This window comes from Microcaecilia unicolor, chromosome 10 (assembly GCF_901765095.1).
Source record: "Microcaecilia unicolor chromosome 10, aMicUni1.1, whole genome shotgun sequence".
Taxonomy (NCBI): Eukaryota; Metazoa; Chordata; class Amphibia; order Gymnophiona; family Siphonopidae; genus Microcaecilia; species Microcaecilia unicolor.
In genome coordinates this window covers 100420116-100444152 of record NC_044040.1, presented here as the reverse complement: position 1 = coordinate 100444152, position 24037 = coordinate 100420116, and the positions used below count along the sequence as shown (strand labels likewise).

Genomic DNA, 24037 nt, shown 5'->3' with positions numbered 1-24037 from the left:
CTCCCTCCCTTCCCCCCACCCCCCTCTCGACCTGGGAGTTATTCAGTGTAGTCTATGGTTTTATCCTTCATTTAAGAGCAAACTTCGACCTCTCTGGCTTAGACTTTTCAGATAAGGGCCCCAAACAGCCAAGAACATGACTCTCTTGTGCTTTGAGAGCCGGGATTCTCTAGTCTCCCAAGAAGCCATCTGGTGTAATTGATTCCTCCAGTGCCAATATGCTGGAGGATCTTTACTTGTCCAGTACTGTAAAATACATTTCCTGGCTAGTAAACTCATCTTTCTGAGCAATATTGTTTCAAATTTATTCTGCCCTCTGAAGGCCCCCGGGATGTCCAAGATCAACTGCTCAGCTGTCCCCAAAATCCGAAGCCCCAGTCGCTCCTTCCAAAAACTTCGGACCTGTGTCCAAAATCTTTTCAAGGCGGGGCATCTCCAAAACATGTGTAACATTGTGCCAGGGTCTTTTCCGCATTTGAGACACACCGGTCTCCGGTTCTCTCCCATGTGAGCTAGTTGGACAGCAGTTATATATCCCCTATGGATACAACGATAGGCACATTCTCTTAAGCGAGCATCAGCTACTAGCAAAGGTATTCTTGCTGTCGATTTAGTAATGTCCCATGAAACTACTCTAGTCCCTAATTCTTTTTCCCATGCGCTCTTCAGATTCCTATAATCTCTGGGGGGTCGCCATCCTGATATTGTTTTATAGAGCAGGGATATCGTAAGTTCACCTTCACCCAAAGAGTGAAAAAAATTTGTTACCCTATCCCCCATCCGGGTTCTCAAAGGGTCTCCCGGGAGAGAGGCCATATAGTGCCGCACCTGTCTTATAGCAAATCTGTTACCCCAGGAATCACCCACTTTCCCCAGTATTTCTACTTCTGTAAGGGGCTGCCCACCTCCATCCACCAGATGTGCCAGGTTGGAAATCCCCTTCTTTGCCCAAACTACAAAGTGTCGGCTCGACAAGCCTGGTAAGAATTCACAGTTCCCACATATTGTTAATAGATCCGTTATTTCAGGGTCTCCCCCTAGGTGTCGTATAAGCACTCTCCACATCTCCCTGAGCGGCCGCAACAGCACACATTTACTGAGCCCTTCTGGCAAATCACCTGTTTTGTGGTGTAAGAGTGAGAATAATTGATAAGGTTCCCAGAGTGCCGCCTCCAGCACAGTGGGGGTGTATCGCTGTGTTTCCAAACACCAATCTCCTAGATAACGCAATTGGCATGCCTGGTTGTATAGTTCTAAATCTGGCATCCCCACCCCCCCTCGACTCCAATTACCTACTAAAGTCGAGAAGCGAATTCTTGGTTTTTTGCCCCTCCAGCAAAACTTTGATGCTAATTTATAGAAGTTCTGTAAGTCTTTTCGTCGAAGCCACATCGGGATGGTTTGCATTACGTAAAGCCACCTGGGGAATAACACCATTTTAATCAAGTTCACTCTACCTAGCATTGATAATGGTAGATCCAGCCACCCTTGTAACACCTTCTGAGTTTCCTGCAGCAGCCTATTGATATTAAGGTCATACAGCCTTGCCGGATTTATGGGCATCAGTATTCCTAGATATTTGAAAAAAGTTTGTGCTTTCCTCAAGGGAAACTCGCCTCTCCACTGTTGCCATACTTCCTCCGAAGAGGCTAATGCCTCTGACTTCTCCAAATTTAAACTAAGGCCCGCATAGTCTCCGTATTCGGAGAAGATCTCCAGCAAAGCTTCCAGAGAGTTCTGGGGGTCTGATAAATGGACCAAAATATCATCGGCAAATGCGGCCACCTTAAAGGCCTCTCCCCCTATTGATATCCCCGCTACCGCCTTTTGCTCCTCAATGTCTCTCAGCAAAGGATCCAAAGTTAATACAAATAATAGAGGCGATAGAGGACAACCTTGTCTAGTTCCCCGATTTATTTCAAAATCCCTTGTTGTTATACCATTGACTGATATTCTGGCCTTCGGTTTTGCATACAAAGCTTTGATCCCGGACAAAAATCTGTCCGTGATTCCATATTTCTGAAGGACCGCGTATAGAAACTTCCATTTTACTTTGTCAAAGGCTTTTTCAGCATCAAAGCTTATTAACAAAGACTTTTTATTCCCTCGATTTCTGGCTTCTAATGATGCCAGGACCTTACGGACATTCCTAGTAATTTTCCGTCCCCTCACAAACCCCACTTGGGAGTCATGTATAAGTTTCGGCAAAAATCTTGCTAATCGGTTTGCTAAAATCTTAGCCATCAGTTTCACTTCATAATTTAGGAGCGAAATAGGTCTATATGACTCAGCTAACTCCGGATCCTTCCCTTTTTTAGGAATTACTATAATGCAAGCTGTATTTAGATCTGGAGGCATCCTTTCCTTTTCTATGAAAGTGTTAAACATTGCGGCCAGGGGTTCTGTTATTTCTTCTCCCATGATTTTATAGAATTCCGCTCGGTACCCATCTACTCCCGGCGCCTTAAGCAGTTCACTTTGGTTAATCGCCAGGTACACCTCATCTGGCGTGATAAGTGTGTTAAGCCATTGCCCTTCTTGGGGAGATAATTTTGGCAATCTGATCTGATCTAGATATGAATCTCCCTCTAGGCCATCATCAGGTGGGGCCTCATATAGCCTTTTGTAATATTGATAGAAATTCTCACTGATTTCCTTATCCGTATGAATTTGTTCTCCCTGTCCCTTCTTCATAGTCAAGATCCTAGCTTTGCCCTGTTTAGCTGCAATCAAACGCGCCATTACACGACCGCACTTGTTTCCATGCTTATATAACTGATATTTGTAATATGTTTGTGATTTCGCAGCTTTATAGTGAAGTATTTCATTTAATTTCGTCTGTAAAAGCATTAAATGCTGCCTATTCTCGGTGGAGGCTTGTTGACCATACCTTCTCCGAGCTTTGCACACTAATTGACTTAGTCTCAATATCCCTCTATTCTGAGTTTTGCGTTTATGTGCTGTGTAGCTGATGATTTCTCCACGAAATACTGCCTTAGCCGCCTCCCAATACAAAACTGGGTTTTCCACATGTATTGCATTATGTTTTTTATAATCTTGCCAACTCTGCTGTATAACGGCCTTAAATCTCTGATCTCGGTATAACTCTGCAGGAAAAACCCATCTCTTTTCCCCTCCCTTCTCCTCATTGGGCGCCCAAATCATCTCCACCCAGGCATGATCAGATATCACATCTGCTCCTATAACCGATTTCGTCACTGAACTAAATATCTGTTCTGAGATCAACAAATAATCAATCCGTGCCTGTGTGCTGTGCGCCCGCGAAAGGTGTGTATAATCTTTCCCCTGTGGATTCAGTATCCTCCATACGTCTACCAGTCCCACCTGTCGGCAAAGATTAGGCAGCCCTCTGGATGCCTGATTAAGCTCTTGCCTCCTAATCCCCGTGCAATCCATCAATGGGTCCATTACCATATTGAAATCCCCCCCTGTTATTATGGGTAACGAATTATTTATTAATAATTTCGAGGTGATCATCTTGTAAAACTTCCTCTCATATTGGTTCGGGGCATATACATTGCCAAACAGCACCATCTGGCGTTGGATATGAGCCTCACAAAGTATGAATCTACCCCCAGGATCAGTAAAATGCACTTTAACTTTGTCTGCTATTCCCTTTCGAAACAAGATGGCGACCCCTCCTTTCTTCCCCTGTGCTGCTGCAAATGCACATTCCCCCACCCACCAAGTTCGGAGTTTGGCATGTTCCCCCACCGATAAGTGGGTTTCTTGTAGCATGGCTATATCAACTTTGTGTCTTTGCAAATGTTGCAGAATTTTAGAGCGTTTTATAGGGGACGAGATCCCTCCCACATTCCATGTAACTACTTTTAGAGGTCCCATATCATATATGTTTCCTGTTCATGAAATGCATACCAATTACTCAAGGAAAAGGGGTGTCCCAGCCCCCACCCCTCCTCTCTCTCCATCCTAAGCCATATTAAATCCTTACTAGGTCCAATTAATCGTATCCCCCAGGTCTCCCATCCTCCCCGTCCCCTAAACCCTCCCGCTTCTCCCCTTCTACATTCCTCTACCCCCTTTGATCCCAACCTCCCTTCTACGGAGTCTAGGTCTCGCAATAAGACCATCACGTATAACGCCTCCTACCCTCTCCCTCTTGCAATCTAGGATGCATGTAAGTATTCTTCTTTCCCCCCCCCCCCCTCTCAGTATATCTCTCTCTTAAATTCGCTTAACATATCAACTTAATTCTGTTAACATCAGTAACAACTTCAAATAGAGACGAGAGAAAGAAGAGAGAGAGAAAAAAAAAAAAAAAAAAACCTCTCATTTTAAAGTTTCCAAGTGTCACTCCAAACTTTGAGCAGGCTCCTCTACGCCTCTCTTTAATGGCACTTCTGGGTCTCTCTCCAACACTGTTACTGTTAGAACATCCAGGGCTTTCTAGCAGATTATCCCGGTTCTGTGATGTAACTTTCTTGAAGGTCTCTTGAACAGTTATCTCAGTCCTCAATGGCATTCTGTTCAAATATCCCGGTCTGTCTTTCAAAATGCAATCCATTATAGAGTCCCGAGGGTTTTAGTTATTCTTCGTGATCTCCTAGGATTTTTTCTCAGGATTTTGTCTCTCTTGCCAAACCAATAATTCTAAGTCCTCATTCCGGATTCTGAGATCCTTCAGATTCACTTAAGTCTTTGTAATCCAACTCCTGTTGCGATTTACCTTCTTCTATCCATCTTCCATGATATATCTGTAGTTCCTGCATATAGCCTCCCAGTTAGCGATGTTCCACAGAGTTCAAAAATGCTTGCGCTTGTTCTACTGTATTATACACTTGTGTGGCCGCCTGGTAAGTGACTCTTAATTTGGCTGGATACTGTAGTGCAAATCGGATTTTCTTTTCAAAGAGTTTTGAACATATGGGAGAAAATTTCCTTCTCTGCATCGCCACCGATGCAGAGTAGTCTTGAAAGCATAAAATCTTCTTATTCCCATAGTGCAGTTCTTGTTCTTTCCGCAAAGCTTGTAGTATTGCATCTTTGTGTGCAAAATTTAAGATGCGGCAAATTATCACTCTCGGGCGTGTTGCTTCTGCACTTTTAGGCCCTATTCGATGCGCTCTCTCTACCTGAAGGGCTCCAAGGTCTTCTGGGAGTTGTAGTTGTTCTGACAGCCATTTTTCTAGAAACACTCGCAGATTTGTTGTTTCTAATGCTTCAGGCAGCCCGACAAATCTTAAGTTATTTCTGCGGGAACGGTTCTCAAGATCTTCAAGCTTCTCTTCATAGCCTTCCACCATGGTTCTGAGCTTAGTGTTTTCCTCCTCCATCTTGAGTACCTTGTCTTCCAGGGCCCCATGTCGTTGTTGATATTCCATCAATTCTTTGGTAAGTTGCCCTAAATTTTCTTGTACTGCAGTTATTTTGCTATCTATTGGCCCTAGTCGTCGATCAAGTAAGGGTTCCATAGCGGCTGTCACCTCCGCCGCCACTTCCGCCACCCACACTGAGCTCATGGCAGTCGCAGTCGGGCTCGCCGGAGCCGCCATTTTTTCTTCGCCGGCTCGCGTCTTTTCTTTTTCTTTTCGAACGTTCCTCGCCGCCATTGATTCCCTGTATGCTTCGTACCGATTTTGTACCTTAACTTCTTGCGTGTGGTGGTTAGTTCAGCGATCTGTTTTCAGGTCAATTTCCGCGGTTTCGAGGGTTTAACGGGCAGGTTGGCAGGAGCGGAGACTTTCTCAACCGCTCCTGGTCATGACGTCACGTGATCTCCAGAGTTGTGTAAATAATAGGTATGTTGTCTAGCACTAGTGATCTGCCAAGTAGAAACTTGGAAATAACCATAGGTAGCGCATAGACGATGTTTGCTCTCTGATCACCAGACACCCTTACCCACAACCAAACCACATTAGTGAGGGCCAGGAATGAGCTAGAAACAGCTGGGTCATCTTTTCACATTGAATGTATCAGCAATGGTATATAGTGCTGAGGAGAAAAGAGAAAACAACGGTAGACGCATTAGATGGATGTTTACTTTATCACAATTGCAATATAATACATCAGGTACAGAAGGGCACAGGCTAGGGGAATTATATAGGCATCAGGCTGTAGCCACCTGCAGGTAATTTAGAATAGGAACTGTAACCAGAACCCCTCTCCCTCACCATGACTTAAGGGCTCAAGGCCGTGGTAAGCATGCACCTGTGGCCATCTTGAAAATGGTTTGCAGGATAGAATTTAGAAATGTTGTTGTTCCATAACTATGGAGGGTTGTAGGACTGTGTTGAATAATGTGTAAAAGACATTGAGTGCATATATGCTTCCCCCCCTCCCCACCCCCAGCAACCTTGAGAATGGGTGGGCATTCATAAAAGGGGACTGCGGTTCACCACATATAGAAGGATGGAACCTACCGGGGAGTGGGACAGGCCCAACGGGAAGCGGTACATCAGCTCCAACGGCTGGAGCATAGCATCGAGGGTCTACGGCGTGACCTGCAAGCACACAGTACAGCCCTGATGCAGCAACAAGTGGTGTCTCCTTCCACCACTGTACAGAAACTACTGGCAAACCTGGTGAAAATAGAGGTAAGATTTGAATGCAGAGAACATAGAGAGATTGGGGAGCCCTTAACCATGAGGGATGCACACATCCATTCTCAGGGCCTCTTCCCCTTCCCCACCCCCACAGGCAGGCACAACTGAGTGTGTCCAATAGAGAACAAGACATCTGTACAATGAACTGGGTAGAAACAATCATCAATATCAAAGTCCAGTGTATTAGAGTCCACTGCTGTCCCTTGCAATCCTGTTGACCAGCTGTAGTGCAAGATGCAAGAAGTGTTTGTTTAGCACCCACCTACATAGCAGAAGAAGAAGAGGTGGCTGAGAGGTATGAGCTTACCTTGAACTTGTGGTTCCAGAAATTGCCAAAAGGAACACATATCTGTTTGCTCCAAGAGGGACCGCCTCAAACATAGCAAGCAGCTCCTGGAGGGTAGAAGATGGAGAGTATATGCTAAGCTGCTAGCTAACACCCAGCCAGAAACTTTTTGAAAGAAAAGGTACACAGCCCATACACCAGTTATCTTTTAAGAATTGGCGAAAAGGTATCCCTTCTCCCCCCCCCCCCCGCCCAAAAAAAAATTTAGACCGAAAAAAACAAACAGGTGTATAAAAGCATATAGTGGCAAAAACAAGGTTTACTATAACTGAAGGTAAAATGCTTAAAAATACCACCCCATGATCTAAAGAAAAACCTCAAGTGCAAGCACAGAGAAAGCCGTTTTACAGAGGCGCCAATAAAGGGAATGCAAACTTCCAAACTGGAAGAGCAGCTGGGGGCGTTTATTGTTTTCACCCATAATCGAAATTAGGGCATCCAAAACACAGAGTAGCTGGGGACGTCCATAGTTCCCCACCCATAATCGAAACGGGACACCCAAATCGCAGAGAGAGCTGAGAACGTTTATGGATTTTGTCAATAATCGAAATTAGGGTGCCCATCTCAGGGACGCCCATCACGTTCCTACATGGGCATCCCTGTGATAGTATTTAAGCGCCCTTCTCAGTATTTTCGATTCTTTGCCTTGCATTGATACAGTGGCACCAAAACAGTCACCCACCTGCAAAGGTGATTTCACTGTGACTTCTACACTCCTTCCACAGTTCTATGTCTACCCCATCTGCCTGTGTGGCTCTCTTGCTCATCAGTCTCTAAAGTGCACTCTACTCTTCCTCTCCATCTGTGATTACCTGCTAATGCCATTCTTCATCATCTGTTTCCTGGGTCTTCACATATGGGGCTATTTATATGAATGCTGCAAAACAGAACTGGGTTATTTTAAGCAACACACTTCCGCCCCTTTTGCTGTGCAGGTGATGACACCAGTCAGACACAGAAGCTGGTCTTAATGACCACCAGCCCCAGCATACTGAAGGGCAGATAGAGCAGCAAACTAGGGACACAGACAAAGGTAACATAAAAACTTCTCATAAATTAAAAAAAAAGGTAACAGGGCACTGAACAACTCTCAACTTACTCTCCCAACAACGATCTCACCACTCTCCAACTCCACAAAATCCCTAATAGGTCTAAAGACGACTTCCCCCTTAGACTGGTCACTTTTATTTCAGATCTAACTAAGGATGCCCATGTTCCCACCCATGTGAACCCATTTCGCTAGCCGTTATACGGTGGAGGCACCCATTTCGTAACGCCGCCCATAACACACCCCCTGTGGGGATGACCATAGATGGGCGTCCTCACGCTGAGGACATACTTATGGCCCTGTTTCGATTATTGGATTTGGGCGACCTTCTTTCACGGGGACGGCCATGTGCCTTTTGTGTCGCTTTTTGGACACCCTTCTCTTTCGAAAATGAGCCTGCTACTGTGCCAAATTTACAAATTTGTAGTATATCACCTGGATCAGATGATATACACCCCAGGGGAATTGTACTTAAAATCTATGACTTTCACATATAAGTGGCAACACTTACACATATAGGGAGCAAACTTTATATCCTAAATGTATAAATGCTGTTATTCATATGTACAAAGCCTTAGGTAATTCTGCTCTTTTTTGGTAGCATGATTGTTCCTGCTGTACATGCTGCAAAATGTCACGGTCTCAGGCTCTCGGACACTGGCACCATGTGAGCCCTTGGACCGCTGCTGACAAGCGGTAGCAGTAGGCAAGACCCTCAACCAGGACTGGGTAAGCAAGCAAGGCAGGAGAAGCTGTAGACAGGCAAAGCTGGAACAACCGAACTGGAACCACAGGACTGGAACTACAGCAGTAGGCAGGCAGGGAATAAGCAGGACAGAGCAACCGGTCTTCACCTGCGCTTGACCACCATTCCCCAGGGGTTGAGCCCCCAGTTGCAGGTGGCTGGCAGGACTTACTGGTCCTAGCTTGCAGACAGACTAGACCAACAGGATACTAAACAAGCTTGACTAACACAGGGTTCGGAACTACTGAGGATACGGGATTCTCAGACAGGGAATAGGATACAGAACAAGCTTGACAGAAACAGTGTTAGGGTTCAAAACAGGAGTGCCCACAGGCACCCAGACAAGACAAGGCAGAAGTGCTCCTACAGCACCAGAAGGGTAAAGCAGGGAAGCTTAAACAAGCAGGCAGAAGTGCTCCTAACAGCATAGCAAGACAGAAGTGCTCCTATCACACAGGGATTTTTCAGACCTCTGTGTATCATAAGGAAACTGATCGGAATACGATTTTACACTGCTCAAGTCATCATCCCAAATCTTTACAAGATAACATACCTACAGGACAATTTCTGAGATTGACAGCTGTGCTGTACTACGGCACAGTTTAAGCAACAGGCTACCCGTTTATTTTTAGTTTTTTACAGAGAGGTTATCCTAGAAAGGTTATCAAGAGGGTGTATCGTAGAGCCCTATATATTGATCATCAGTGGTTGATGAGCCCCTCCACCCCCGATAGTTCTAACCCCGTGGTATGTGTATTACCTTTTTCATCGCAGTCACATATTATCAGATCGACTATTTTAAAATATTGGCACATTTTAGGAATTTATCCTTATTTATGTAAGAGATCTAAATTTGCTTACCAACGGGGATACAATTTAGGTGAACTGTTGGCTAATCCAAATCAGTCTAAGGAAACAGAGGGAGGTCATTACCCTTGTGGGAGATGCAATTATTGCCATTTTTAAATACAAACATTTATAGCCATTCCTCATTCAACATGTCAGTTTCAATTATCTAGTAGGACGACTTGTGAGTCAGCGGGAGTAGTGTACTGCATAATATGCCCATGTGGGTTATATTATGTAGCACAAACAACGAGAAAAGTGAAATTGAGAATTGGAGAACATATAAGCAATATTAAAGCCAACAAAAGGGAATCTCCCCTTACAGAAGGGTAAAGCAGGGAAGCTTAAACATGCAGGCAGAAGTGCTCCTAACAGCACAGCAAGACAGAAGTACTCCTATCAGCACCAAACACTAACCTGGACCTTTGGCATTTGCAAAGGCAAACTAGAAAGTTTCCAGGTGGCTAATAAGTCATCAGCAGCTAAGCTCAACTGCAGCAATCTCAAGGCAGCTAAGGGTGAGGCTAGCTGCCAAATTTCCAAGCAAGACTGGTGGGCTAAAATATCTGGACCGGACTGAAAGAGTCTGGAAAGTCTATGGCAGCCACCGGTTCTGGCCACCAGAGGGCAAGAGGAGCACAAACCAAGAAAAAGTCACAATCGTCACACAAAAGGTACATAGGAGGCCATAGTGGTAGATGTGCAAGGCTACTGCTAGATGTCACAGCAGCTATTTTGCAAGCAGAGTTGCTAGGAGGAGTGAGTGGTCTTCACTTCTGCCCTGATCACCTACTAGACCTCCACGAATGGTCAGGTATACCTGGGGGGCCTACCAGGATGTAGAGAGGGGAGGTTATAGGAAGAGGGGGTCCTATAGGGGGAAGCTTTGATTCCTAGGGGAGTCCAGGAGGGGCATTTGGTCCAGTTGGGAGAGAGGTTTGATGCTTGGAGGGTGTAGCAGGGGGTAGGGTCTTGTTGGGTGAGGGCTCAGAAGGGAGAGAAGAACAATGCAAGGTACATGCTGGTACTTGGAAGCTACGCAGGTGCTGGCTGATATTCAGTGCCAGCACTCTCATAGCTAAGTACATAAGTAATGCCACACTGGGAAAAGACCAAGGGTCCATCGAGCCCAGCATCCTGTCCACGACAGCGGCCAATCCAGGCCATGGGCACCTGGCAAGCTTCCCAAACGTACAAACATTCTATACATGTTATTCCTGGAATTGTGGATTTTTCCCAAGTCCATTTAGTAGCGATTTATGGACTTGTCCTTTAGGAAACCGTCTAACCCCTTTTTAAACTCTGCCAAGCTAACCGCCTTCACCACGTTCTCCGGCAACGAATTCCAGAGTTTGCGCGTTGGGTGAAGAAAAATCTCCTCCAATTTGTTTTAAATTTACTACACTGTAGTTTCATCGCATGCCCCCTAGTCCTAGTATTTTTGGAAAACGTGAACAGACGCTTCACATCCACCTGTTCCACTCCACTCACTATTTTATATACCTCTATCGTGTTTTTTGTGCAGTCCTATCTGCCTCCGCTGAATATTGCCAGCAACTGCATTACTGCCAGCTCATCCTTGACTCCACATCTATAATGCCCTTCTCCTGCCTAGTTTCAAGAGGGAAGGTTAGTGCCAATATTCCAAGTTTCCAAGTCATTTATCATCCCATCATATACATAGGTGCCTGGCTGCTTACAGGCTAAAATAGAGGAAAGATGTGAGACATGAGAGAGAGGAGGATGGAAGAACTACAATGCTGCGAGAGAAAGAGGGGAAAGGGAGAACACATGAGGACAGTTATGCAGTCCCACTTCTCTACCAACAGGATGATTATTTATTCTTGCTATACCGCCCAAGCTAACTTGCAGATCTGGGTGGTTTTCAGGCCAATAACAAAAACAGATTCAGAAAGGAGCTACAGTATTGTATTGGATAAGCAATTTCACTCAACAGGAACACAATCGGGCAACATTGAAAGAATCAGTGGAGGAAGAAAGGGGGGAAGGATAGGGAAAAAGGCTGGGAAAAGGTGGGATTTAACAATGCAGTATGACAACCAAACTCTCTCCTCTCGTTAATTGAAAACCTGTTTAAACAACCAGATTTTCAGAGCTTTTTTGAAGTTCTTAAAGGAAAGTTCAGACTTTAAAGGTGGCGGGAAGGAATTCCAGTGAGTAGGAGGTGCAAAGAAGAATGCACAATGACGAGTTCTTTCAAGTTGAGCTGATTTAGGATGTGGAAGAACAAGATGATGATCATTTGTCGAGCAGAGGAGTTGTGCTGGTGAATATGGAATTGTGAAGGCAGAGAGATAATCAGGAAGACCAACTCTTTGGGCCTTAAAAACGAGCATAAGGAGTTTAAATGAACTACGTTGTTCTATTGGAAGCCAAATAAATTTTTGAAACATGGAAGAAACATGGTCAAACTTGTGCATGACAGATAAGTTTAACAGTCTCTTTGGATAATTGTTAATTTAACCACTCTTGGGAGTCAGGAAATTATATGCTTCTATATTGTCAATGACTCCCTCTCCTCTGTTCATCTATCAACTGCATACATTCATCCAATCATTAAGGTATTCTTTAGTAGCTTAGGAACCTCAGCTGTGCATATTGCCAACTCAACTTTATGGCAATAGAACTTGCACACAACTCTTCATCGGCTCACCATGATTCCACATATTTTTTAATTTATATTTTTCTTTTATACAATTCTTTTAACTCTATACTTAAATACTCACCTTATTTCGAAAAATCGGACCCAGGGGTTGTTAACGTCCAACATGCACGTTTCGCCCTTCCCCAGGGCTGTCTCAAGGACTGACCCCTACAAAAAATAGAAATATGTAAACATATCTCCCAGCATTAAACGTAACGTCTATAGAGTTATTGTTTATTTCCTCATACAGACCGTCCGCTAAACAATTCCCCACTTTCCTACCATGCGCCATCTTAGCGCCAGCTCTACTTGAATAAATGTTTTAATGGTTGTTCCCTCGTAAAGATGGCCGCGGCGTGTTTCTAACTATCTTTAATAGTATATTGTGGGTGACGCCCCCTGCCTACGTCCCAAGTCCTGGTTGGCCACAGCTGTTCATTACTACATAAGCGATGCCCATTCAAGTTCAGCATTTAAACTAGTCGGCGTCACTGACTGTAACAAGAATATAAATCGCTGTTCTTTAAAATTTACCACCCTAGTCACTGATCCTCCTTCCTTCCCTACATGCACATGTTCCAGGATTCTCCACCTAATATCTTCCACCCTATGTCCTTTATCCACGCAATGCTCTACTAGGGGAGCCTGCATATTATTTGTGGCAATCCGGGACTTATGTTCTGTTAAGTCTTATTTTTAAAGAGCTAGAACTCCTACCCACATATACTAACTTATGTGGGCATTCAATGGCGTATACTACATTTCTCGTCTCACAATTCGTTTTATCCCAAGCCTTAATCTTCCTCCCATTAGGGGCACACCAATCTACCCCCATAATCGCCATCCTACACCATTGACACCTCCCACAGATATTATGTTCTCCCTCCTTTTCTCCTCCCCTTACCCCCCGGTTCCCAAAACTTATTGGGTGCCAACCACTCCCCTATAGTTTTCCCTCTCGTGTAAGATATCAGAGGTAGTTCCTGGAAACAAGGATATAGTTGGACCACATGCCAGTGAGTTTTAATTATCTGGACCACCTTCTGAGCCATATCTGTAAATGGGAGCACACACGTTAAACGGTCATCATTATCTCTGTTTCCTTCACCAAGCAACAATGGGCATTGAGCAAACCGTGCTGTAAGATACGCCTTTCTCACAGCTGACTTCGGGTATCCCCTTTCTAGGAACCTATCTTGAAGTTCCTTAGCATGTTTCTTAAATTCCTGTGTGGTAGAACAAACTCTCCTAGCCTGTAAAAACTGGCTAATAGGTAGACTATACTTTAGATTGTACGGGTGAAAACTTCCAAACTGAAGCAGCGTATTACGGCTGATAGGTTTGCAATATAAGGTCGTTGAAACTGTGCATCCCTTCTTAATCACCAAGATTAAATTCCAAGGCTGTTTTACTAGCCATTTTCATAAACTTTATATTTTCATCTAGAGCATTCAGCCATTCCACAAAATCATTCAATGCTACCTCTGTCCCCGCCCAAAAGAAAAATATGTCATCTAAAAATTGTCTCCACATATGGACTGCTCTAACTTTTTCAGACGGGTATATCAGCTGTGCTTCCATCCGTCCAATATACAGTGTAGCTATTGATGGTGCCACTGTTGCACCCATCGCAACTCCCTCAATTTGTTGATAAAATCGTTCACTATACCAGAAATCACGCCCATCTTGTTTCGATAATACGGGTTTCCCCGCCCCTTCGTGGCACCATCCTTACAGATGGGCGCCCTTAGAAATGGTCGTCCCTGTTCGATTATGTCCGTCAATGTTGCAGTAATTGAGCAGGATTATCAGTAAGGACAGCACAAGAGAATGAAATGTATCTAGATCAAAAAACCTATGAATTGAACGCAATTAACAAAGTATGTAAAAACTGGATTTGCACAGACTAGAAATTTGGGCTGAAAATGTAAGACTGGAATCCAATATAATTCGTAAATTGTGAAACGATTCTACAGGACAAAGTCACAAAGAAATTCAAAGGGGTGGTAGGTGTGGAAAAGCTGCCAATGAACCAACACGCTACTGTTTTTTCTTTGTTTAGAACCAGTTTGTGGGCAGTTAGCCAATTGGATGCTAGAATTAGACAGTTGGGTTAATCATATCAGCAGAGTATAGCAAAAGAATATCATCAGTATAGAGATGAAAAGTCACTCCAGTAGATTGGATCAGCATAGCGAGGGAACTTAGAAACAGGTTGAAGAGAAGAGGAGACAGGACTAATCCTTGCAGTACCCTGCAAGTTAGAAGATGCAAAGACACTATAGAAGAAGTGGTGGTGATAACCTTATAAGAGCGATTAGAAAGAAAATAAGTAAACCATACCAGGACAGTTCCACCAAAACCTAAAGAAGATAAGTAAAAGATTATGATTAATTAGATCGCACGTTGCCAAAAGATCAAGAGATATTGCGAGTACAGCTTTAGGTTTGTCAAGAATGGAGTAGATCTCAATTAAGACAGCTGTTAAAACTGTCTCAGTACTGTAATGTGGCCTAAATCTGGATTGTATAGGGTGGAGGGCAATAATCTTATTACTAAAGGTGGATAGTTGGTCAAATACAGATTGGATACAGGACAATAGTGAGCAGGAACCTGTGGATCCAAAGAAGGTTTCTTTAAGAAAGCACGTACTATTGCAGTTTTCCAGGATGCGGGTACTGCCCCTGTGGAGATGTGGAGAGGCTACTGTAGATCACTTGGAGGATCCTAGGTAGTAGATTTAACTCTGAGATTGTTAGCCAGGCAGATGGAAATGGATCAAGAGGGCAAAAAATAGGATTTTATTATTTTGGACAATCAGAAGAGACACTGCTCCTGAAAAGAGGTCCAAGGAGTTAGTCCCAGTAGGGATGAGGAGGCAGACTTGTCGAGTGACAACTCAACAGGGAATGCAGAAGTAGATGTTGAGACAGAGGGAGAGCAAGGAGTGGATGGTAATGAATAGAGAATAGATAATAGCCAGGCCACCACCATTTCCTGTAGCTTTGGCCAGAAATAAAACATCAATTTTTTCTGGAGTAAGCTGTAAAGATAACTTTCTTCACCTGATTTGATCCACATCTCCATCAAGCAAAGAATTTTGGCTCCAGAAGACAGAAGAAAGTCTCGAATAAGTTGTGTTTTAGAGCACAGGGATCTACAATTTTTTTAAAAATTTTATTTAGAACCATTTAAATTTTTACAAGCAATAAAACAACTTGCCGGAAATACAGAGAAAGTAATATAGTAATATATAGGAATTATTTCAGTCAGGTAATTCTATTCTTCCTTAGACCACTAAATAGGGAGAGTGGAACAAGACAAGGAGATCAATTAAACAGTAAACAGAAAAAAAAAACGTGGTATTAACCTGATTATCCCCAGATGTTACTCATCTAATTCATTATTAAGCCGCATTGAGCCTGCCATGAGTGGGAAAGTGCGGGGTACAAATGTACCAAACAATTTTTCCACATTGATCATCTGGTTGGCTTCTTCAAGACCAATACGGTGTATAGTCAAATCATTTCATTGAAAACATACTTATTGTCCAATATTAGTTAGAAATAATACATCTGATTACATTCTTTCTTTTAAAAACCAGAAGTTATTTAACAATACATATACTTAAGTCTCTAATTCAAATCCCACTGATTAAAGTAATCCCAGTTTTCACAGGCTTCACTCCTTTTAAAGTAATAATTGAGGAAATATTTCTGAGGACAACTTTAGGAGTCATACCCGGAACTCTGGGAAAAACAATAATCTCGATATTAATCATCTATAATAATATTCATTTTATTATTCAATGTTTCTGGTCTATTATCATTTTCAAGATCATAACTACTTCTTACTCGTGTAGAATCATTTGTTATATCAATTTTTCACTCTCAAAGGGTTCAGTTGAATTGTCCATGTAACTCTCTAATAAAATTATATCTGAAACAAAATTATTTACTGCCACCGTTAGGTCCCGAAGCGCCTTTCAGATGGTATTCAATGTAACCTCCACGGGAGCCAAAAACTCCAAGTTGATTACTCTTAGGTGTTTAGGAGTGGTTCCGCCGATTCGGGTTCTGCTGTAAACGTCCTCCGTTTCAGCATATGCCTCTAACTCACTCCTCCACTCCTTTGGACATGGTGGTTGAATAATTCGGGAGCGATGGAGTTGTTTTTCCAGGTCCAAGAGCGTCGACGCTCCTTCGCCGGCGCTATTCAAAGGACTCGCCAGCCCTTTCATCTGTGAGTAGTTCATCGTGCAGCGGTCCCGCGCTTGCTGCTCAGGGGACAAAACACTGGCCATCGGCGGTTGACCACCGGTTGTCTCCTTCCTCTCAGTTAAGGTAACTGCAATTGCAGAGAAGAAATTTACGTAAAGAAGACGAAACTTCAGAGGGCAGCTGGGCCATTGGGCATACGAACTTCAGGTCGCCATCTTACCATTCTCCCAGTTTGGGACATTCTTTGTTTGGTTTCTCCTCAGAGGCCTGTCTGATATGGGTAACCCTTCAGCATAGCCCTCTGAGTCATTGAAACACAGAAGCCCCTCCACCCTTACAAGGTGGTGTCCCTTCAGAGGGTGGATCTACAATTTAAAAGAATGATAGGAACAGAGGAGTCACCACCAGCAGAATCGCGTATATGAGGAATATAGGTGAGATAACTTTCCTGAGATGATTCATGAGGCCGAAGGTGAGAGGCATGATGGTTTCCCACAACAGTCGGGATTTGCATTCCTAGGAACACCTTGCGCGAACTATCAGAGATTGAGCAAAAACTGTGAAGTAGTCGGAGAAGAAGCAAGAAGGTAATAAAAATTACTGACCCACGAGCCATTGCATCTAACACCTGGAATGCTTGTACAAGGAAAAAATATAACAGCGTGCGCTTCAGCACAGTGCAGTAAACTTCAGGAGACTAAAAAAAAATATGTTCCGTCTAGCGTGCTTACATCACTGAAGACAGTCACATGATCAACTAGGTTCAGAGCTCTAGGCTCCTAGAGCAGGGGGAGAGTTTGGTAATCAGAAGTTCTGAGCAATTCCTACAACGACAAGAAAATAGCACACCATACATTCATCTCAAGCAGTAGCAACACAGACAAAAGGGTCTAGTCTCAGGGATAAGCTTCAGTAAAGAGAAGGGTTTTTAGACCGCATTTGAATTGTTGTAGAGAGGATTATAGCCTAAGGTGGTTAGGCAGCTTGTTCCAAAGTTCTGGCCCCAGGCCCCTGAACTAAAAAAATAGTGTGCCTGGTGGAATTATGGACACTATCTATGGGAGAAGGAACTACAAGTCTATATTGCTGTTTGGTGAAGAAGACTGCCTGAGATTTGCTGGGGTTAGGAATAAGCTTGTTGGCTTCAACCCGGGATGTGATTTGAGTGAGTTTCTGATTGATAGCAGTTATTTGTATGGACTTTTCGTCCAGGTATTTGTCCAAGCTTGTTTTGAAACCATGAGTATTGCCTCAGCTGAAGAAATAATTTATGCAACCTGGACAGCACATATACAAATCATTGTTTTAATTAATCAGCCTAAGAATCAAAATATCAAAAAAGTGTACTTTCTCTAGGACAAATATGACTCTAGAACTTCATAATTGTTAGTAATGGTGCCAATATGATTATAAGACTAATTTGTAAAAACCATAGTTACATTGTACCTAATGTTGAGAACAAGAAAATAGTTTAAAACTATACAAAAAGAAAAAATACTTATGCTGAAATAACAGCAATACCTGCTTATGCTTAGTGGTATTGTGTGGTCTGTTTCAGAAAACACTTGGACGGCGCGACTCAAGTGATGATTGGGAGATACCAGATGGCCAAATCACGGTTGGGCAGAGAATAGGTTCTGGATCTTTTGGAACTGTTTACAAAGGAAAGTGGCATGGTATGTGAAACACTGCCCATGGTGTAATCAGGGTTTATAAAAAGTATTTTTAGTCATACAAAAGTTATATTATTTTTGTTAATGATCTTTGGGTTTCCTATGTGTCCCTTGCTACCCAACTTCAGTTCTGATCTGCTAATTTTACTGGTTTGAAGTTCTGTCTTTTTCTATTAACATTTCTGTACTGTAAATTGATTACTAGGCAGGACAAACAGAAGTTAAAACATCATACATTTTGGAGTTGTTATATTCTTAGGTATATTTATGCCTATTGATATTTAGAAATGTCTTAACATATTAATTGCATCTGCTTCTGAGTTTTAAGCACAAATACACAAAGATGGTTACACTGAAAAATACAACCCTTGGATAATGAGGGAAAGTACATACTTCTCTAGGTAATGCTTGTTCTTGTGAGCAGTGGCATGTAACACTTTCTTGGTCAGCAGTGGCATTGAGAGAGTTCTTGACCATAATCATCGGCACAACTCTAGTCATTAGGTAAGTTGTAGAGAGCCTTGTGTGGTATTTGTATAGAAAAAGCCTTTTGTTAAAAGGGCAAGTGCACACTGTTGCCAAGGTGCCTGTGGCTGGGAAAGGGGCAGGTTGATCAATCATAGAGAATTTATGCACACATACTTGTTAGGGTAATATTGTCAATAGATATGGTATCTAGAGCTGCATGTGGATAATTCTTTGCTAGAGGTAGAACATAGTCTTTTCTTGGTATTGCCTTTAACGGGGTAGTTAGTAAATATTGGTCTTTTACCACATCTTAGTTTGTCATGGGAGTGACTAATCTGTGGTATCTCAGTACCACAGATTAATCACTCCCATGGTATATGAATGACACAACTTGTGACCAACCTTGCAAATCACGCTATTCAATGTAGCCAGGAGCACTGGACACTAAGCTGTAGCTGGATGCTGCAGGCTGTTTTGTAAAGAGGCTGAGCATTACTTCTCCATATCCCCAATGCCCCCTGGAAGACACATCCATCCCAAAGCCCCCATTACTTACCCCTGAAAAATAGTATGATAAGAGAGACACATTCGCCTAGGTGGATAATAAAGAAGACTCTGGGTGCGAGGTCCATGTTATATACTAATCCCCATATTTTATAATAGGACAAGATCCTGCCAGTGCACAGTGCAATCAATCTGGACATCAGGTGAATATAGTCCAATTTCTGCAGAATTATCTGGAAACCTGGCAGTGTGGATTGTTTCCAGGCCGCCACCAGCACTAACTTGCTAGCCACAAAAACATGAGTCACCAATTTATGGGTGACCAGCTTTACTCCATAAGGTTTAAAGTGTAGAAGACAATGATACATCTTCATAGGATAAGAAACTTGAGTAAGTCTAGAAACAAAGTTCAGCGCCATAGTCCAGTACTTTTTGGCCTGTGGACAAGTCCACCAGACATGGGGCATATCTCGCACTTGTTCTCACTGTCTCCAACATAGAGTGGATCCGTGACTAAACATTTTAACAATACTCTGAGGAGTATAATACCAACGATAAAGAATTTTATAACCACTTTTATAACTGCTTGCAATGGATACCTTATGAAGATATTTGAATGACCGTTTGCATTGATGATATTCATAAGAGGTATCAAGATCCCACTCCCACTTCATTAAGTAGTGCATAATAGGTTTATGGTAAGAAAGGAGTGCCCTATATATCTGGGAGATCCCCCCCCCCCCCCCCACAACCCATTACCTGCTCCAGTAGGGTCTGAGCTATGCCTAATTCCTCATGCCCATTGAAGAATATCATCTCACAGTTGACAGTATTGAAATGCATGAGAGGCTAGGAGACCATATTCATCCTGAAGGTCCTCAAAGGAAAAAATTCTCCCTCCTCCCAAACTTGCCCAAGTTCCCGAAGACCCAAGCCTTCCCAATAATGATAGCAAGGGTCAGTGGTTCTCAGCGTAAAAAGTGGGGCTGAGTGGATAGCCATATGCAAAAATAAATTTCTTTCTGGATAGAATTGTGCTCGAACTTTGCTCCAAATGGATAGAGGCCAGGGCCGGCCCTAGGGTTTCTAGCGCCCTCCTGCAGTCTATTAGTCGGCACCCCTACCCATCCAGAGGCGGGATCACTATGGCTCCACCCCCACAGTAGACACACCCTTTTTACCAGCCATGGCATCATTGAAAATATTACACCAGTATAGAAGAAAAATAACTTAGCACACAGACCAGGAATTAGGAGAACAGACAGTCTTGCCAACTCTGAAAAACAATGTGTTATCAAAATTTCAGAATCTAACAAACAGATCCCTATTCAGATACTTGGCCTTGCAGTCACACATGTAGAACAGAGATAGCCCCTCTTCAAATTCTTCAAAAATTAACCTGAAACCCTAAGAAGTTAGACTCTGCATGCAGCACAATAGCCTTCCCATCAAGCACAGCTTAGGATCTAGCTAGGACAGACTTAATCAGCATAAACTAACATATTCTACAATCTGAGTTGGACAGACTAACAGGAGTTACTGAAGTGGGAATGAGGGATAGGTGATGGTTAGGAATTGAAAGCAGGCATCTAGCCCTCATGTCCTGTGCGTTGCTGTGTTGGGGGTGGGGGGGGGTGGAGGTGGAAAAGGGTGGGTCAGGTGCAGCACTAAACAGCTGTCTCTGACAAAACAAGGGTCTAGGCTCTGCTGTGCTGTCTCTGTCTGCGCCCTCTCTGGGCAGAGGACAGAGGTTAGCTGAGCTCCTACAAGTTATTTCAAAGCCAGATTCAGTTGGAGCAGTGACTCCTCTGACAAACACAAGGAGGGTATTTCTCTGCTTGGGAGGGGGGAGGGGACGGGACAGAGAGCTGACAGCTTTGGAGCCAGACTGAGATGAGCAGCAGAGATTAGATACTCAGCAGAGGTTGATTGCTTGCAAAGTGACGCCCTTGAAGGCATGTGCCCTCCTGCAGTGCTTACCCTGCTTACCGGGTTTGACCGGCCCTGATAAAGGCCATCAAAGCAAGGGAAGGGCACCCTGTATAATCTCCAAAAGAAGCCAGTGTGGGAACCACGGTATTGCCCACAAGGGGAACGAGACCATCCAAGTCAGCTCAAGAATTTTCCATACTTTGCCAGATCCCTGAAGCCAGTCAGCCAATATTCTAAGGTGTACAGCCTGATAATAGTAATAAAAAGAGAGGACCCCATTCCACCCTGGGCTCAGAACTGGTTTAACACCTCAGGCCTACCTTTCAAATCCCTGGGGTCTACTGGGCAAAAGGCATGAGCAATCCTCAGTCTCTCCTGTCCTTGCCGGCCTCGGATTCAAAATGGCCCTGGGTCAGCAGTTTGACCCTAGAGTTAGTATCATGAGACTACCACTAGAGGTTACCAAGCCATTTTGAATCTGGCCCAGGATTGCCTACAAGAAGGTGGAGGAGGGGCTTTGGGGGAGAGGGGGTCCATTGGAGGGGGTTGTTATGGAGGGCTTCAAGTGGTATGTAATGGGGAGCTTTGGGGGGGGGATGTGTCTACTGGGGCCATCTGGGGTAGGAGAAATAATTTAATGCTCTGTCCTTATAAGGAGTGGCTTGGGAGTATTGAGCTGCAGTTTAGCATCCCTTTGCACTTGGCAAGGAAAAATAGCACAGCTTGTGATGTTCACTACTAGCTGTGCTATTCAATTTACATAGCAATGAGATATTTTGCTTGCATTTCCATATTTGCATCTCATTACTCTGTATCCTGCGGTCATTTAAATTAACATGCATTACTGAAATATAACACATGTTATTGCTGTTCAACGCACATTATGGCTATAACATATCTTAATTACTACATCCTTAATTGAAGATGAAAAATACTTATTTCACTGTATATTTTGCTTAGATGAACACATTGTTTGTTATGGTTTATTTCTGATTGAATAAAGAGCATTTGTTTGTTCTGTTTAGCTTTTTTCTTAATGTCTTACACACTTTATTTTCTCTTTATGGTTCTTGGCATATATGGTTAGAAGAATATCTACTGGTCAATATTCAGCCTGTGTTGTTCAGTATTTTTTTTAAATGTTGACCACCGTAGGCAGAATTAGTCTAGATATTCAATGATGGGTCATGTCCAGTGGGGGTCTTGAGTTTAAATAGACTGTACTTATAACTATAAAATATTGATCACGGCTCACTGCTTGTCTGAGCATATACAGTGCTTAGGTCTCAGAAATGATGGTATAAGTGTGTATAATTTGTTCAAAATTTCTCATAGCCCATTAAACTTAGAGGTCCTTTTATTTAGGGGGCAATTCTATGAAGGGCACCAAAAACAATAAGCACTTATTCTATAACAGTATCTGGGCACCCAGATTACATTATAGAACATTAACGTAAGTTGCCATTGACATGCCAAAATTTAGGTGTGCCCACTAATGCCTTATCAGTAGCAGGCATAAATGTGCATGCATAAATATGACACTTTAGTGCATAATATACATTATTCTGTAAGTTCATGCATAAATGTGGGACCTGTCCATACACCTCCCCTTGTGCATTCCCTTTTACATTTATGTTCCAAGTGTGTTGCACACTAAAGTTATAAAATACCACTGTGCACCCAGCTAGCACTTACACACTCACAATTGGTGCCTAACTTTAGGTGACCTGTTACAGAATGAGGAAATTTGTGCATATTTTAGCCTGCTGTAACTGTTAGAGCACAGCCATGGCAACAGCTACTGTGCTGGCATGACGGTTAGCAGCATTAACTCACACACACAGTTTGTACCCTCTTATGAAACATTAAGGGCACTGGCACTGTAAGTATACTTACTGCCTAGTAAGGTATTTTGTGTATAGTAACTGTATGGGTAAATGCTGGGATTTATTGACAAAGTGTAGGAGGAGTATAAATGTGTCTCGGTTGCTATCTCAGTTACATTTGCTTCCTATAAAGGAGCAGGGCATTTTTAAAACACTTCAGGCTCCTCATTTGTTATGTTCATTTATACAGAGTTATATGCCCTGGCGGTCTCTCCATTCGTCATGGATGAGATTGTTGAAGGTCCCGGGTAAGTTTGTTTTTGAAAAGCAAATGTGGGGGGAAAAGGCCTTCAGACCGGTCACTGCAATAAGGTGGAAGACTTTTCCTGATGATTTACAAACTTTAACATCTTTTCAGGGGTTAGAAAGGCCTTGAAATGTAATACCATACAGGTATTTCTGTACTGCAACAGCCAAAAAAATATTTAGTGCTGTTTTTTAAATCTGCACAACTAACCAGCCATTTCTGGGAATTACAGTAGTCAATGAATAATAATTTAAAGTTTATCAGAGAAAAAAAATGTTTGTAACTTATGGCGAAAAAGCATATAGGGGCCATTTTACAAAGCCGCAGGAGGGATAACGTTCACCAAATCGGCACTAGTGCCAGGGTAGTGCATGTACTGAATGGTAATTCCAAGTTTGGTGTGCGCTGAATCCTGCAGTAGAAAATATTCTTCTATTTTCTACTGCAGGGGTATTCCTGGCGGTAATCAGCAGCATGGTCACATTAGTGCGTGCTGTATGGTTACCGCGTGGATAGCACGTGAGCCCTTAAGGGCTCAGGTCGTAAATAGGCAAGTGCTAAGTTTTAATTTTTGCGCACACCCATTTCCCAGCCCATTAAAAAATGGCTTTTTTCCCAGCCGTGGTAAAAAGTGTCCCAGCAAGCCCACAAAAGGTGTGTCCATACTACCGCAGGCCAGTTTTTACCATGGCTTTGTAAAAGGACCCCAAAATGTGTTTATGGTCTTATGAAAGAAGGCAATGTGTTCCAGAACTTTACAGAGCTTGATAGAAAATGTGGATGAAAAAAGACACTCGTAATTCATATTTTTAGCAGATGCATAGTTCAGGAAATGTTGATTCTTGAGCTTTATGGGAGGGGGGGGGGGGGAAG

At 43.1% G+C, this 24037-nt stretch overlaps 1 protein-coding gene across 1 annotated transcript in view; it reads left to right on the top strand.

The window, feature by feature from the left end:
* Positions 1 to 24037, top strand: part of BRAF (B-Raf proto-oncogene, serine/threonine kinase) — a 1688602-nt gene that overhangs the window by 639256 nt on the left and 1025309 nt on the right. The window contains exon 9 of the mRNA XM_030216338.1: positions 18013 to 18130. Coding sequence (XP_030072198.1) covers positions 18013 to 18130 — 118 coding nt within the window. The remainder of the gene's footprint in view (positions 1 to 18012; positions 18131 to 24037) is intronic.